General features: G+C 37.4%; 1 protein-coding gene across 1 annotated transcript; it reads left to right on the top strand.

The window, feature by feature from the left end:
• The first annotated feature begins 5,846 nt into the window (after positions 1-5,846).
• Positions 5,847-15,582, top strand: LOC133318180 (prolycopene isomerase, chloroplastic-like). Its single transcript, XM_061520155.1, has 13 exons — positions 5,847-6,444; positions 7,057-7,263; positions 7,358-7,457; positions 8,325-8,407; positions 8,750-8,806; positions 9,339-9,491; positions 9,580-9,658; positions 9,762-9,910; positions 10,004-10,138; positions 10,310-10,423; positions 14,177-14,287; positions 14,393-14,501; positions 15,113-15,582. Exons 1-13 carry the CDS (start codon positions 5,947-5,949, stop codon positions 15,184-15,186), a joined length of 1,869 nt encoding a protein of 622 aa, XP_061376139.1. The 5' UTR covers positions 5,847-5,946; the 3' UTR covers positions 15,187-15,582.
• The last annotated feature ends 4 nt before the right edge of the window (positions 15,583-15,586 follow it).

Genomic DNA, 15,586 nt, shown 5'->3' with positions numbered 1-15,586 from the left:
AAGTTGCAGCAAAAAAAATCACAATGATCAAGAAATTATGAGAAGAAAAATTTAGAGACCTTTCCTTTTTTTATATTTATATATATATATATATTTTTTTTATTTTTTTTATTTTTATTTTTTAAAAAAAGATCCAAACTGACGGCAACCCGGAAAAGTTGAAACCAATCAAACCCTCATTCATGAGATTGTCACCGTATCTTGTAACTTCTTGTGAACTCATTTGTCCCACCCTTTTCGCCTCTTTGATCTTCTTGCCTTTTCCAACAACATGATTATACCACTCCATTATGACTTGTGTTCAAAATTATTGAGTTCCACGATCAAAACCAATAATTGAAGAATTGCTATAAGCGATTTTTAGTCACATTGTTAAACTTAAATTACGTTACTCGAGACATAAACTTGATAAATAAATATGCATTCATGAGTGGAAGAAGGAAAGAGAAATAAAAATGATGAGATAAGCAAAGCCAATCCATTGATATGAAAGTTGATTGTACATGAAACCTTTGTGAGAGGAGATATTAGGCACGAAAAGAAAATGGAAAAGGATGAAAGGAATTTTGAGATCTCATGGAAAAATTGCCCCAGTATCAGTCCCTTGTCATTCATTGAATTGATTCCCTTCAGCTTTCTAGCAGTCTCACCAATGAAGTCACGGTCCCTTCCACAGTACAATCCTTTGTTGCCTATCTGAATCTTGCCCCAGTGTGTGTTACTTTCTCCAAAAATCTTCGGCGGTTTATGTTTGGGTCCTTAGTGTCCAAGTTGCCCCTGCAGGTTTTCAACCTAACTGTTTTTTGTTTGCCATAACTTTTGCTTAGGTGACCTTGTTGAGCCATCAGCTTAACAGATTTCTTTTTATCTGCCTCGATTTTTGCTTAGATCGCCCTTTCGGGTTTTCAATCTAATATGCTTCTCTATTTTTCTTTTTTCCTTTTTCCTTTTTGTTGTTGTTAGGCATAGAATCTTTTGACAGCGTCAGTATTTATTGGTCTTCGTAACTCCTGCCCTTCCATATCTTGTAGAATTAACGCTCCCCCAGAAAAAGCATGTTTGACCACATAAGGGCCATCATAATTTGGAGCCCATTTTCCTCTAGCATCCTCTTGATTAGGAAAGATTTTCTTTAAGACCAGATCACCTAATCGAAATTCCCTTGGCCAGACTTTCTTTTTAAAGGCTTTAGCCACTCTGCTCTGATATAGCTGCCCGTGACAAAGAGCTGTCAATCTTTTCTCTTCAATCATGTTCAGTTGTTCATATCGTGCTTTCACCCACTCAGACTCTTCCAATTCTGCCTCCATCAAAACCCTCAATGAAGGAATTTCAACTTCTATCGGAGAGACGGCCTCCATTCCATATACCCAGGAGAAAGGTGTTTCTCCAGTGCTCGTACGTATGTTAGTACGATACGCATGTAAAGCATAGGGTAACATCTCATGCCAATCTTTATAACTCACAACCATCTTGGCAATGATCTTTTTGATATTCTTATTGGCTGCTTCAACTGCACCATTCATCTGAGGTCTATAAGGAGCTGAGTTGTGATGCTTGATCTTGAAATGTCCACATAACTTTTGTACTTCTGCGCCGTTAAGATTAGGAGCATTATCTGTGATTATTCTTTCTGGAACTCCATATCTGCAAATAATATCCCTTTTGAGAAACTTGACAAACACCTTTTGTGAAATGTTGGCATATGATGAGGCTTCTATCCACTTGGTAAAATAATCTATTGCTACCAGGATGAAACGGTGCCCATTCGAGGCCTTTGGATTGATTAGGCCAATAACATCTATTCCCCACATTGAGAACGGCCAAGGAGACACCATATTGTGTAGTGGAAAAGGCGGTGAATTGATACGATCTGCGTACATTTGACACTTTTGGCACTTTCGAACATATCCTACGCAATCTGCCTCCATGGTGGACCAGTAATATCCACTTCTCATAATCTTGCGCGTCATCATATGTCCGTTGGCATGAGTCCCACAAATTCCCTCATGGACATCAATCATGATTGAATGAGCTTCACGAGCATCTACGCATCTTAAAAGGGTGCCATCATGACTTCTCTTGTACAAAACTTCTCCATTCAAGAAAAAAGCCATCGATAACCGGCGAACGGTCTTTCTATGGGTTTCGTTTGCCCCAGTTGGGTACTCTCTATGCTGAATATACTGTTTGATATCAAAATACCAAGGTTTACCATATGGCCCCTCCTCCACACTGGCACAGTAAGATGGTTCATCTCTCTTCTCAACTTGGATGGGTTGGACATCACTATGGATATCCAGCTTGGTCATCGCAGCCAACGTGGCTAGGGCATCTGCAAATCGATTCTTGTCTCTAGTTAAATGCGAGAATTCTATTTCTTCAAATTCTGCAATCAAACGAGTCAAGTACTTTTGGTAGGGCACTAACTTCACGTCTTTGGTCTGCCACTCGCCATTCACTTGGTAAGGAGAAGGTTGCTGCGGTTGACATATAGAAGCATTCTGATTTTCTCTGTCGAAACTATATCGTCAATGGTCTAGACAATTCCTTGTATAATGTGTATAGCACTTTGAACACCAATAAGGAATTGTGGGAAAGTCTTGACAAGAAGTACAAAACAGAGGATACCGGCTTGAAAAATTTCATAGTGGATAGATTTTTAGACTTCAAAATGGAAGACTCTAAGAATGTGATGTGTGAAGTTGAAGAACTTCAAGTAATAGTACATAAAATTCATGCCGAGGGAATGACCTAAGTGAATAATTCCAGGTTACTACATTTATTGAAAAATTGCCACCATCGTGGAAAGATTTTAAGAATTATCTCAAGCATAAGCGTAAGGAGATATCACCTGAAGACCTGATTGTTGAGGATAAAAGTAGACAACAAGATTTTTGAAAAGAAATTTGGCAACAATCTTGTGGTCTCTAGGACCAATGTTGTTGAAGAGGGATCAAGGTCGAAGAAGCAAAAACATTCTGAAGAGGAAAATGCTAAATAAGGCAAAAAGTTCAAGGGCAATTGTTACAATTGCAGAATCCTGGACACCGTGCAAAGGACAGTAAGAAGCCACATATAAGTCCAAAAGGAAGAAGACCACTCAAGCCAACATGGTTGATATCGCTTGTGAAAAAGTTGAAGATCAGAACTTTCAGCAATGGTGTTGGAGTGTAACCTAGTGGGAGACACTAAGGAGTGGTGGGTGGACACTGGTGCCACCAGGCGTGTCTGTACAAACAAGTGGATGTTCTCCTCCTACACTTCTACGAAGGATTATGAGAAGCTCTATATGGGTAATTGATAACTCTCCCAAATGAGAGTTAATTTATTATTTTTATGATGAATTTGCTGCATAAATTCCATATAAGTTGTATTGTTTGCATGATAATTGAGCTAATTATTGTATATTTATGATTAAGTGCTTTGAGATGACTAAGTATGGAAAATGAGACAATATTCCTTGATTTTGTGTAAGAAAAGATGACTTATTAAGTGTTTATCCTTGCAGGAAAAATTGACGTAGGAATGCTGTAGCAGGAAGGCTGACGAAGTGATGATATAGCAAGAGCTACAGCATGACAGCATGGACAAAGGAACAACCGAACTTTTGAAATTCAAAAGTTAGTTAATTCCCAACAAAAGGATAAAACACCAACAAACAAGGATCAATGACGAATTCAAAGATTGAATCTTATCCCAAAATTCCAAAGAACAAGGACAACAAACTCACATTCGGTCAATAACAACATTAGCACAAGAAAATCAAGAAGATCAAGATCTTATCCAATCAAGTGCCAACAACCCAATAATTTAGGGATAAGATAAGGTTGCAGCAACACGATTCAAGGAATCTCACTCCTAAACCTAAGACCTAATCATCCAACCACTTTCCCTATAAAAAGAGGAGTCCCTCAAGGATCAAAGTATGACGATTTTTAGGAGTTTTTGAGGAGAGTTCAGAGAGGTTCGAGGTTCGAGAAGTCAGAAGCAAGTAGGGGACATTTTAGAGAGAGAAAGTAAGGTTCTTTGAGGAAGAAGAGACGCTGGAGCATTGTTGGAGCAAGGCCGTGACAAAGTTTTACAACAGCATTCGTTTTCACCTTCTTTTCTGTTTTCCAATGAGTTCTTTCTTCCTCTTCTCTGTTTTATTTAATTCCATTATTAGCTAATTTGCTCTATATGTTAGGTGATAAAGTACCTATGCTATAACATTGAGATGTGTGCCTAAACTTCGCTTTTATTAATGTTTAATTAGTTATTCAACGAGTTTGCCTATTCTTATTCATTTATGCATGTCGAGAGATACATATGTGATATTGAGGAGGTTTGGGTCGAGAGGTTTCCGAATCCAGACCCTTGTTGAATTGTGTGGATTAATTAGGTTAAGAATAACTTGATTAAGTTGTGGGTAGAGAGATCATTCACACCACATAGCCTTGAACTTGAACTTGAACAATTCAGTAATTAGTTTAACCATAGAGATGTGAGAATTAGTTATTGGGTATATATGTTAGGTTGGCCAAAAACTCCAGCATACTTTTGTGTTCGATTACTAATTAAGCATTGATATAGCATCGTTAAAGCATTATTTCAGTATTGCTGTATCAGGGAAATTGAACCTGACCTATATCTCATCCATCATCTTAATACCTTTGAATTTAGTTTACTGTTTTCTTATTTTCAATTCTCTTTTATTTTTCCAATCATCTAAATTAATCTTTTACCTACTTTCTTTACTTAAATAATCATTACTTTAAACTTATCTCCGTGGGAACGATACTTGGACTCACACATTCCTTTATTACTTGTAACACGTGCACTTGCGTATTTGTGTGGAAGATTTAATTGATTACAAATTGCACAACAGTAATTCATCTACTTCAAAGGTTGAAAATGTTAGGAATGTGGCTTTGAAGATGATTTCTGGGAAGATCGTGACACTCAATGATGTGCTCCTTGTGCATGATATTCGCAAGAACTTGGTGTCTGGATCTCTTATGAGCAAGAATGATTTTAAGCTTGTATTTATTTTTGATAAGTTTGTACTTTCCAATAATGATGTGTATGTAAGAAAGAGCTACCTTAGTGTGGGACTTTTCAAATGAATGTAATAACAGTAACCAATGATGATTTAATATTAATAATAAGGTTTAATTTTTCTCATGTTGCATGAGATAATTTGTCTCATGCAACACACAAAAAAGTGGATAGAACCCACTTTGAAGAAGAGAGAAAGGAAAAAGGTGGGTCTCATCCACTTTTTTGTGTGTTACATAAGACAATTTGTCTCATGTAACATAAGAAACACATTTTTTTTGTAATAATGTTATTTCTGTTTATTTGCTTGAGTCTTCTAATTTATGGTACATGACATACTAATTTTAAGTAAATTAATAGTTTAATTTAATGGAAGGTTAAAATAGTGTGACATTCCTACCAAAAATATAGATAAAATTGTGTGACATAACTAAGCAAAATAACTACATAAGATTACTCTCTCTTAATAATTTTACTGTATTTCATAAATCTTCGTTAGGAACTACACATTTTTAGGCTTTCTTGTTTGAAAAAAAGGTATATCATCTTAAATTACACGAACTTATATCCTTTCACTCTTCGCAATGAAGTGAGATTTAAGCCTTTAAAACTTTTTTCACTTATTCTCTCTTCGATAATTTGTCTCTTTCTCTCACTCAAAATGACAATTTTTGTCCTTCCAAATGATACACAGTTTTCCTTCGTGTGTTCACCCCAAATTATCCGACACAAACCCGCGCGTAACGTTGTCAACTTCCAATAATAAACAACGTTATTTGTCCTTGTCTTCACGAGGAATCGATTTTATGAGTGAGTGGAATCCCCAACCAACCATGCCATTCCCAATTTCTCTAACCCAACACGCTTTCACTTTCCACCTTCATTTTCCAGGAAAATAACCTGCTAATGCTAACCATGCTCAATTTCCCTTTGCTCTCAGTCTCTGAACATGCCTTTTCCTACAACCCCACCAACTACACTTCACTCTTGCAACCCACCTTTCAAAACCTCAGCTTGAAGTCAAAGTTTCAATGTTTAGCTTTTGGAGAGTGTGGAGGAAGTGAATTTGCATCTGGGTCATGCTCCAATGCTCGGAGGAGTGGTGATTCAAGAGCAAGAGGTCGTAGAAGAAAAGGGGTGTTGTCAAAATCGACGCTGAACGTGGAACAAGTGGTAGAGAGTGAAGGAGGTAGGGGGAGAGTAAAGGGTGTTGAAGGGTTTGATGCAATTGTTATAGGGTCTGGGATTGGAGGGTTGGTTGCAGGGACCCAGCTTGCAGTGAAAGGTGCAAAAGTTTTGGTTTTGGAGAAGTACGTGATTCCTGGTGGAAGCTCTGGTTTTTACCAAAGGGAGGGGTATACTTTTGATGTGGGTTCTTCTGTCATGTTTGGTTTCAGTGATAAGGTCAGGTTTTTTTTTGTTTTTTTTTGTGAATGAGATTCTTGTTGTGTTATTTTTTATTGCAATTTATCATGATGTGATAAGATATGGTTGGTCATGGTCAATACTGCAAGCAATATATTGAGCTGAATGTTACAGTGAAGGAATATGAATGCATGCCTTATGAGAGGGACATTGCTGCTTCTTCCTGGTAGCTATGCTCTAGAAATAAAACCTATTTATATATGTAATAGTTTTTTTTTTTTCTTATTAATATGTAAACATTTTTCTTTGTTAGTATCAGTGTCACTGTGCTTAGCTAATGGCACTGAGCAAAATGGCTGCATCTAGTTCGCTCTTTTAATTAGTGTAGAATAAAAGAAAGACCATATGAGAAGTAAATTAAGGAATCAAGAGCATAAGGATAGGTATTTTTTTTTAATGAAAATCCCATGATCATGAGTTTCTTAATGTAAAGCTTGGTTCTGATCAATTAAGCTCTGAATAACTTAGTTTGCTGAACCAAAATAACCTCTCTCCATGAAACCCCAACCTACACTAACTTTTAATTATTGCTTATGTTGAATGGTATGCCTCCAAGGATCATGAACCACCATGTACCTTAAATTTGTGTAGGGTAATCTCAATTTGATAACACAAGCGTTAGAAGCAGTTGGGTGTCCGATGCAGGTGATACCTGATCCCACAACCGTTCATTTCCATCTACCAAACAACCTTTCTGTTCGAGTTCACAGAGAATATGATAAATTCATTGAAGAACTGACTTGTTACTTTCCCCATGAAAAGGAGGGTATCCTCAAATTCTATGGTGAATGCTGGAAGGTTTGTCTTAATTGAGGTGACTTCAGCTCCCTTAAGGCATTTTTGCCTCTACTTGTAATTCATTTTTTAAAGAGCTTATATGTGTGATGGCTAGATTTTCAATGCCCTGAATTCGTTGGAATTGAAGTCACTAGAGGAGCCACTCTACCTTTTTGGACAGTTTTTCCAGAAGCCGCTTGAATGCTTGACACTCGGTACTTTCATTCTATTTGTTTATTTTGAAATGAGAGGCTACGAATTTAGAACTCTAAACTTCAATTCCAAAGTTAATTTTGGTTATGTTCCACCTAGCATATCTTCTCAGTTTTTGGATAGGGAGGAGTTATCGTTTAGAAGTGAGATTAACTTATGATTTAAAATAAGAATAGAGGGGGAAGTAAAGGATGAAAATGGGGACAAATACATCACTAAAATACATGTTACTTACAATTAACTGCTTGATTGCAGCAATATATTAATAGTTGACTCAGCAAACTATATCCTTCAATGAAGATTAGGACAAGATTTGAGTTAGTGATGCTTATGGAAATTCCTCATGCAATTAATTATTTATCTTCCAGAATAAGGGCATCCTGGACCTAGAGAAACATCTCATGCAGTCATAGTCTAGTTCTTTTGGGTGGATGGAGAATTTGTATGACAAACAAACATTGTAGAGAAACCACAACTGATCTCCTAAGTGGGCTCTGAATTTGTGATTAATTTGCTGAAATCTTTGAAAATCATCAGTTTCTTGAAAAATATCAAATTGTCATACATAGTTGATTCATGATAAACCTTCACTATGAAGATTTCAATCGATGTGAGCATCTGATGAACTTTTGATTTGTCTTGAACAGAGCGAAGGATGTTACTGACCATGATTATTCTTAGTATGTTTTGTCTGTATCATGTGGTGGACAATCACTATTAACCAATAAGCATGACATACCTAATAACAGTGCCCTACCAATAAGGGTTGTTCTTGTCCACCTTCTGCACCTCCTCCATATTTGAGCTTTCTATCGATATTTTCATATGGTTTGGCCATAAGCTTTTCTGATGATGTTATTATGTGGCAGCCTATTATTTGCCTCAAAATGCTGGAGCCATAGCTCGGAAGTACATTCAAGATCCAGAGTTGTTGTCATTCATAGATGCAGAGGTAGATGCAACAACTTATTTGATTCAGTCAGAAGTTTACCAATTTGATAAGGAAAATGTTAAATGTCATGAAGAGTAATTTTACCAAATGTGTTACAAATGACATGGAGTAACTAAATGAGAGAGAACTTGATTATTATGGGTCATATGAAAGACGTTAAGGGTGAATATTGTGGGTTCCATAGAAGAAAATGAGGCTAAAACAAACTGTGCCACATATTCGTATCTTTTCGTAAAATCTGTTTTCGTGTGAAATAGTACTACTCATCTACTCATTCATTATTTATTCAATTTATTGGCACATTTTTGGTAATTTTCATCCATAAATTTTTTGGTATTGCAGTGTTTTATAGTGAGCACAGTCAACGCATTGCAGACTCCAATGATCAATGCTAGCATGGTAATCTGTTCACTTAGCTTTTTGCATTTTTTAAGCTAAAGTAATGTTCTTATTGCACTTTTGAAAACGTCTAGGAGAGGAGAAGTCATGCTTCCATTCATTTCTGTTAGTTGCAATGGATGGAAAAATCATTTATTGACTAGATAGCATAAAATGGAACCGACTTGAATTTGATTAAACTTTGGACTGCTTCTGATCCTAGTAACTCTACAGATGTTTTAGTATTTAATTCTATGTTATTAAGCATGTAATAAGTAAGTGTCATCCTTCCATTTTTATCTGTCATGTTTTTGACCTGTTATTTCTCTCTCTCTCATAACTGATTCTAAAATGATAAAAGGATGAAGCAGAAGCACCTTTGGAAATGTAGGGGTGATAGTTAACACTGTTTGAATTTAGGAATTCGTCTACCAGTCAAAAGTAAAACATTAAAAACACTATTGTCAAGTATGGTGGCCAGTTTAATAGTTCACCTCTCTCTCTCTTGCACTCTATTTCCTGCTTTATTGCTTTACTCTTTTTTTGCCTCCAGGTTCTATGTGATAGACACTTTGGAGGGATTAACTACCCTGTTGGGGGTGTTGGTGGGATTGCAAAGTCTTTAGCAAAAGGTCTACTTGATCAGGGTAGTGAGATACTTTACAAGGCAAATGTCACTGGTATTATAATCGAGCAGGGCAAAGCCGTAAGTGAGACATCAGAATAGAAACAAGGATGACATGTGTAGAAAAGATGCATATTGTTTCTCAATAATTGAACTATTCTTTTTGCAGGTAGGAGTAAGGCTTTCAGATGGCAGAGAGTTCTTTGCCAAAACCATAATATCAAATGCTACCAGATGGGATACATTTGGTTGGTTTCAAATAAGAATTTTTTTAAGATTTTTCTTAATGATTATCTTCTAATATCTTTCTCTGCCTTCATTAGTTCTTAATTGCATAGTGTTACACTGCAGGAAAGTTACTAAAGGGAGAACCGCTTCCAAAAGAGGAAGAGAACTTCCAGAAAGTTTATGTTAAAGCTCCATCTTTTCTTTCAATTCACATGGGGGTTAAAGCCGAGGTTTTGCCTGTAGATACAGATTGTCACCATTTTGTGCTTGAGGTTGTTGGAAGTTTCCTCAACTTAGATTTCTTAATAGTTTTAGTGCCTTTGAATGAATAATCAAGTTTATGTATTTCATTGGCACTTCTCTAGAACAATTGGACCAAATTGGAGGAGCCATATGGAAGTATCTTTTTAAGTATACCAACTGTTCTTGATTCATCATTGGCTCCTGAAGGCCATCATATCCTTCACATATTCACAACTTCTTCTATGGAGGACTGGGAGGTAGGCAGTACTGAGTAGTGATTACTGATAAATAAAGTTAAAAACTTTCACCTTGTTTGCTATGACTTTAGAAACTACTTATTTTTTTCTTGCCTCCTGTTTTATTCGTTTTCTAATTCGGGCATGATTAAAATTTCAAAATATCAAATATGTCATTGTCTTCTGTACCAGAGTCTCTCAGGAGTAGAATATGAGGCAAAGAAGCAGCATATAGCAGATGAAATCACAAGTAGATTAGAGAAGAAATTATTTCCAGGTCTTAGATCATCCATCAGTTTTATGGAGGTATGAGCTATAACCTCTGATCTCATATTACTGAACAGAATTTCTGCAACTCTATACATTGTAAAAGCAAATTAAAAATATATCAAGGTGGTGCAAATGCACTGCATCTTTAGTAGCACAACTTCAATGATATAAACACAATTTTTCTGTCTGCATTGATTGGAATGTTTTAATTTTAAAAATTTGGTTAATCTGACGCAGCATTTACTTATTGATCTCTCTTTAAGTAATACATAATTATGTATTTGATCTGGTATTTGGAACAATGATGTGTCATGTTTTAAAATAATGCTCTTTGTCTTTTCCTGTTAATGTGAGAAATAATCTGGAATTATATTTCTTGTAAAGAACTAATTATAGTCTATGTCACTGCTTGTGGACCTAAATTCCCTCATGCTAATGTAATGATTAAACATAAATTGCAGTAATTAAGAACTCAACAGCAATCACAATGAAGAAAAACTATTTTATTAACGGAAATAAGGGTCATACACTTCATCAGTGATACAACTCAGGACAGTAAACATGAAATAACAAGAATTAAAAGACTCAACGATGATGACTAATTCCTCCCAATGGACTATCCGATTGGAGAACAAACACGGAGGACCACACCTTGCAGTTCACTGTCACTACCCACACTCCTCTACAATATTCTTCACACCCCTCCCATTATTCCTAACTGCCTAATATCCCCTCAACCTTCCTTGCCTCTCTCCAATTTCACCCTCTCCATTGATAGCTTGCCACGTGTTCCCTTCTCTAACTGAATCTCTTTTGTCTTCAGCACCTCCCTTTTGGGCCTTGCGTGTGAAGACTTTGCCATAGGATTTGAGAGGCCCATCAACACCCCCCTTCAAAATTCACCTTGTCCCCAAGGTGAAAAGAAGGAAATTGAGTGTGAAAGTCCAATAGATTTTCCCAAGTGCAGTCACATTCTGCTAACTCTTACTATTTTACTAAAATTTCCACTTGTCCATTTAACAGACGTCGAGCTTGGAGAATAACAGCCGGATGAACCTGAAGCTCCAATGAATCCGACAAACAGCGAGGTAAATCCAGCACTGGAATAGAAGGATGAACAGCCCTCTTTAATTGGGAAACATGGAAGATCTCATGGACCTTTGAATATGAAGGAAGCTCCAACCTATAGGCAACTGGTCCTATTTTCTCCTTGACTGCAAATGGCCTATAGAAACGTGGGCTCAATTTTTGATTAACCCTCCTTGCTAAAGGCTTCAATTTATAATGCTGGATTTTTAAAAAAACCTTGTCACCCATTGCAAATTCTTCTTCTCTGCGTTTCTTGTCAGCCTGCAGCTTCATTCTTTGTTGTGCTTGACACAAATTTTGTTTGAGCTCCAGCAAAATTGCATCACGAGCAATCAGCCATGCATCCACTGCTGCTACGGATGTACTGCCAGGTTGAAAGGAAATAATGGTGGGGGGATCACGCCCATATACAGCACGAAATGGAGTCATCTGAGTGGACCTGTTATAAGAAGTGTTAAACCAAAATTCAGCCCAAGAGAGCCATTTGGACCAACCTCGTGGATGTCCCGTAGCAAAACAGCGCAGGTAAGTTTCTAAGGTACGGTTGACGACCTCTGTTTGGCCATCCGTTTGGGGATGGTAGGCAGAACTGAATCTCAACTTGGTGCCAGTTAATTTGAACAACTCCCCCCAAAATTTACTCATAAAGACCCGGTCTCTATCAGAGATAATTGACTGAGGAATACCATGCAAATGAATGATTTCTCTCATAAAAATAGCAGCTACGTCTGCCACCTCAAAAGGATGTGTCAGTGTCATAAAATGGGCGTATTTGGTGAGTCAGTCTACTACCACAAGTATTGTATCCACTCCTATAGATTTTGGTAATCCGCCAATGAAATCCATGGAGACATCCTCCCGCACCTGTTGAGGAATTGGTAACGGCTGTAGTAAACTAGCCGGTTTCAAGTGGTCGTATTTTTGTTGTTGGCAAATCCCACAAGCTCTAACAAAGGCTGTAATGTCTTTGCGCATACCTTCCCAATAAAAAACAGCAGCCACCCTTTTGAAGGTCCCCAACTCACCTGAGTCGCCCCCCCCCCCCCCCCCCCCCCCCCCCCCCATGGTGAATAATGGAATTCTTGCAAAATTGCAGAAATCTGTGGGGACGTTCTAGGAAGAACCAGCCTCTGTTTATACCACAAACAGCCTTGCAACACTTGATAACTAGGATGGGAATTTGCATCAATCAACACTTCAGTGAGAATTGTGTGTGGTCGGATCAGCTAAAACCTCGTCAGATAATTTTTGCAGGTCTGGATTGTTGACCAAAGTCAGCGCTCTACAATCAATTACCCGAAACAGCGCATCAGCAGCGGTATTTTCAACCCCCGGTTTGTATTAGATCTCAAAATCATACCCCATCAACTTGGCCACCCATTTCTGCTGTCCCTCTACCATTAGACGCTACTCCGTTAAATATTTGAGGCTTCGTTGATCAGTTTTTATCACAAAATGGCGTCCCAGTAAGTAATGACGCCACATGTGAACAACAAAGACGATTGCCTTCAATTCACGCTCGTATACCGAAAGAGATTTGTCTTTGTCAGAAAAGGCTTTGCCAAGAAAAGCAATGGGGCACCCTCCCTGCATCAGAACTGCCCCCATACCTATGCCTGAAGCATCGGTCTCCAGAATAAACGTGTCATGAAAGTGCCAAAGTTGGAAGTTTCAGCATTTCAAATTTTAAAGCCTGAAATGACAATTGGGCCTCTTCATTCCACAAGAAACTATCTTTTTTTAACAGCTGCGTCAAAGGTCATGCAATCTGACCATACTGCTTCACAAAACGCCTATAATATCCCGTCAGCCCCAGAAATCCCCCAAGACTCTCACATTCTTTGGGCTAGGCCACAACTGTACTGCCTCAATTTTCTGTGGATCAGCTTTCTCCCTGCTTTGAGAAATCAGGTGGCCCAAATACTCCAGTTCACCTTGTGCAAATGTGCACTTTTTAAAATTCGCAGAAAACTGATTTTGTCGTAGAATATCCAATACCACCTTCAAGTGTTCACAGTGCTGATCCATACTGTTGCTATAGACTAGGATATCATAAAAAAAAACTAACACAAATTTCCTTAAATACGGCTTGAAAACAGTTTTATTAAGGATTGGAAAGTAGACGGGACATTTCTCAATCCAAAAGGCATTAAGAGATACTCGTAATCCCACTTTCAAAGAGGAGTTGTAGTTTCAGCGAAAGTTTTTGTTTGAGTAGAATACTTTCCCACCTTTTTATTGTAGAAGTTTTTCCCCCATTATATTTATTCCATTGAATAAATTATTTTCATGAGTTCACTATATATGAATTTTGAAGCGGTCAAAAATAATTCAAAGGGATTTCTCAAAAAAAATTCTGGAAGAAAGTGGGATGGCTTGTACTTGATTAAAGGGCTATTAGGAAATAATGATTTTGAAACCAAACAGGAGAACCTTTCTGTTTGCTATGCGGGACATACTGGCATTGGCATTGAGAAATAACAATTTGTACAAGTGAATGTAAAGTACAAACATTTTAGGACAAGTAATTCTGAAGGCTGTAGCTAAAAGTAGAAGCATGCTTGCTATTATGTACATGTTTGAATTATCTGTTGATGGATGCTATCAACATATAATGCTTTAAGAATTTCTTTTTGTGTTTGATTCTTAAGTCTTAATTATTATGTATATGGTTTTCTGAAATTTTAAGCCCCATTGTAGGTAGGGACACCAAAGACACACCAACGATACCTAGCTCGCAATGAGGGAACCTACGGACCAATGCCACGCAGAATTCCAAAGGGGTTATTGGGAATGCCATTTAATACCACAGTAAGTTTAATTCCAAAAATGAATAACAGGTTCTGTTCTAGAACATTATGCTATACTTTTAGAATGCACTGAATAAAGTAAGCCACAAATCAACTAAACTTTCAGAGCATAGATGGTCTTTACTGTGTTGGTGATAGCTGCTTCCCTGGACAAGGTGTTATTGCAGTAGCTTTTTCAGGAGTTATGTGTGCTCATCGAGTAGCTGCTGATATTGGTAAGCTAGAGCTTTCCTTTGAATGCACAATTTGTTTAACGTTAGCTGGATGAAATTTTCTTTTATGCTTTACTTTTGTGTTATATTTATATTTTAGTTTGTATCTTTGCTCCCATTAATTTCATATATTTAATACACATTGCCAGAAGAGACTCTGGAACCGGGGATGAAGTTTACCTTATTTGAATTTGTGAATATTGGGATGTTAATTCAGTGGTGGAGCTAGGGAGGGGTTAAGAGGGGCAATTACACCCCCTAAGTTTATCAAACCTTTTGCATACTTTCATACGTAAAAGAAAGGTAATATAACATAAGTTTATCCCCCTTCATCCTTATTATTTGTCATGTACGAAGAAAACTTGGAGAGTTTTTCAAATCTGGCTATGTATCGACCCATTACCGACTATTGTGTTGTCATGCCTAAGCTACTGTGAATTTTGAATTCCTCGTCCCCTCTCACCAAATTTTCTATCTCCGCAGCCGTAAATCGTAATGTCATGGTATATACTGTTGTTGAACTGCTCTTGCTGAGAATGGTGGAGGACTTCTAATGTAATTTATCTTTAGCTTGGATTTTTACCACCCTCATTTTGAATCTTTTATACAAACAGGCCTGGAGAAAAAGTCACCTGTTTTGGATGCCATGCTGCTTCGGTTGCTTGGATGGTTAAGAACACTGGCATGAGGTTTAATATAGGAACACGTGTTGGATGCAGTATCATCGTCCTTTGTGCATAAGAAGCTCAACTTTCGCTACAGCATTGGTTCACTGCATATCAAGGTATAGAAGTGCCTATTTTCTTCCACAATTTTCAAGAGTTAGCAATCTGTCACAGAAGGTAGCTGATGTCTGCTGTAATTTGATTCACGGACACACTATACATGGTCTTATTACAATCCCGTATAACCTTGTATTACCTTTTTTATTTTTATTTATTTGAGGGGGAGGGAGGGATTGGCTGTGAAGTGTTTAATGTAAATGAACACTGCATGAGTAGTTTTCTTTTATCTTCCTTGTGAACACAACACACACGCACAAATAGACACATGTTACAAAATCAATTTAAATTATGTGCTCCTTTTGG

Source organism: Gastrolobium bilobum, unplaced genomic scaffold (genome assembly GCF_033153095.1).
Source record: "Gastrolobium bilobum isolate Gb01-03AN ecotype WA unplaced genomic scaffold, APGP_CSIRO_Gbil_v1 utg61060, whole genome shotgun sequence".
Lineage (NCBI taxonomy): Eukaryota > Viridiplantae > Streptophyta > Magnoliopsida > Fabales > Fabaceae > Gastrolobium > Gastrolobium bilobum.
This window is presented reverse-complemented; position numbering and strand designations above follow the sequence as displayed.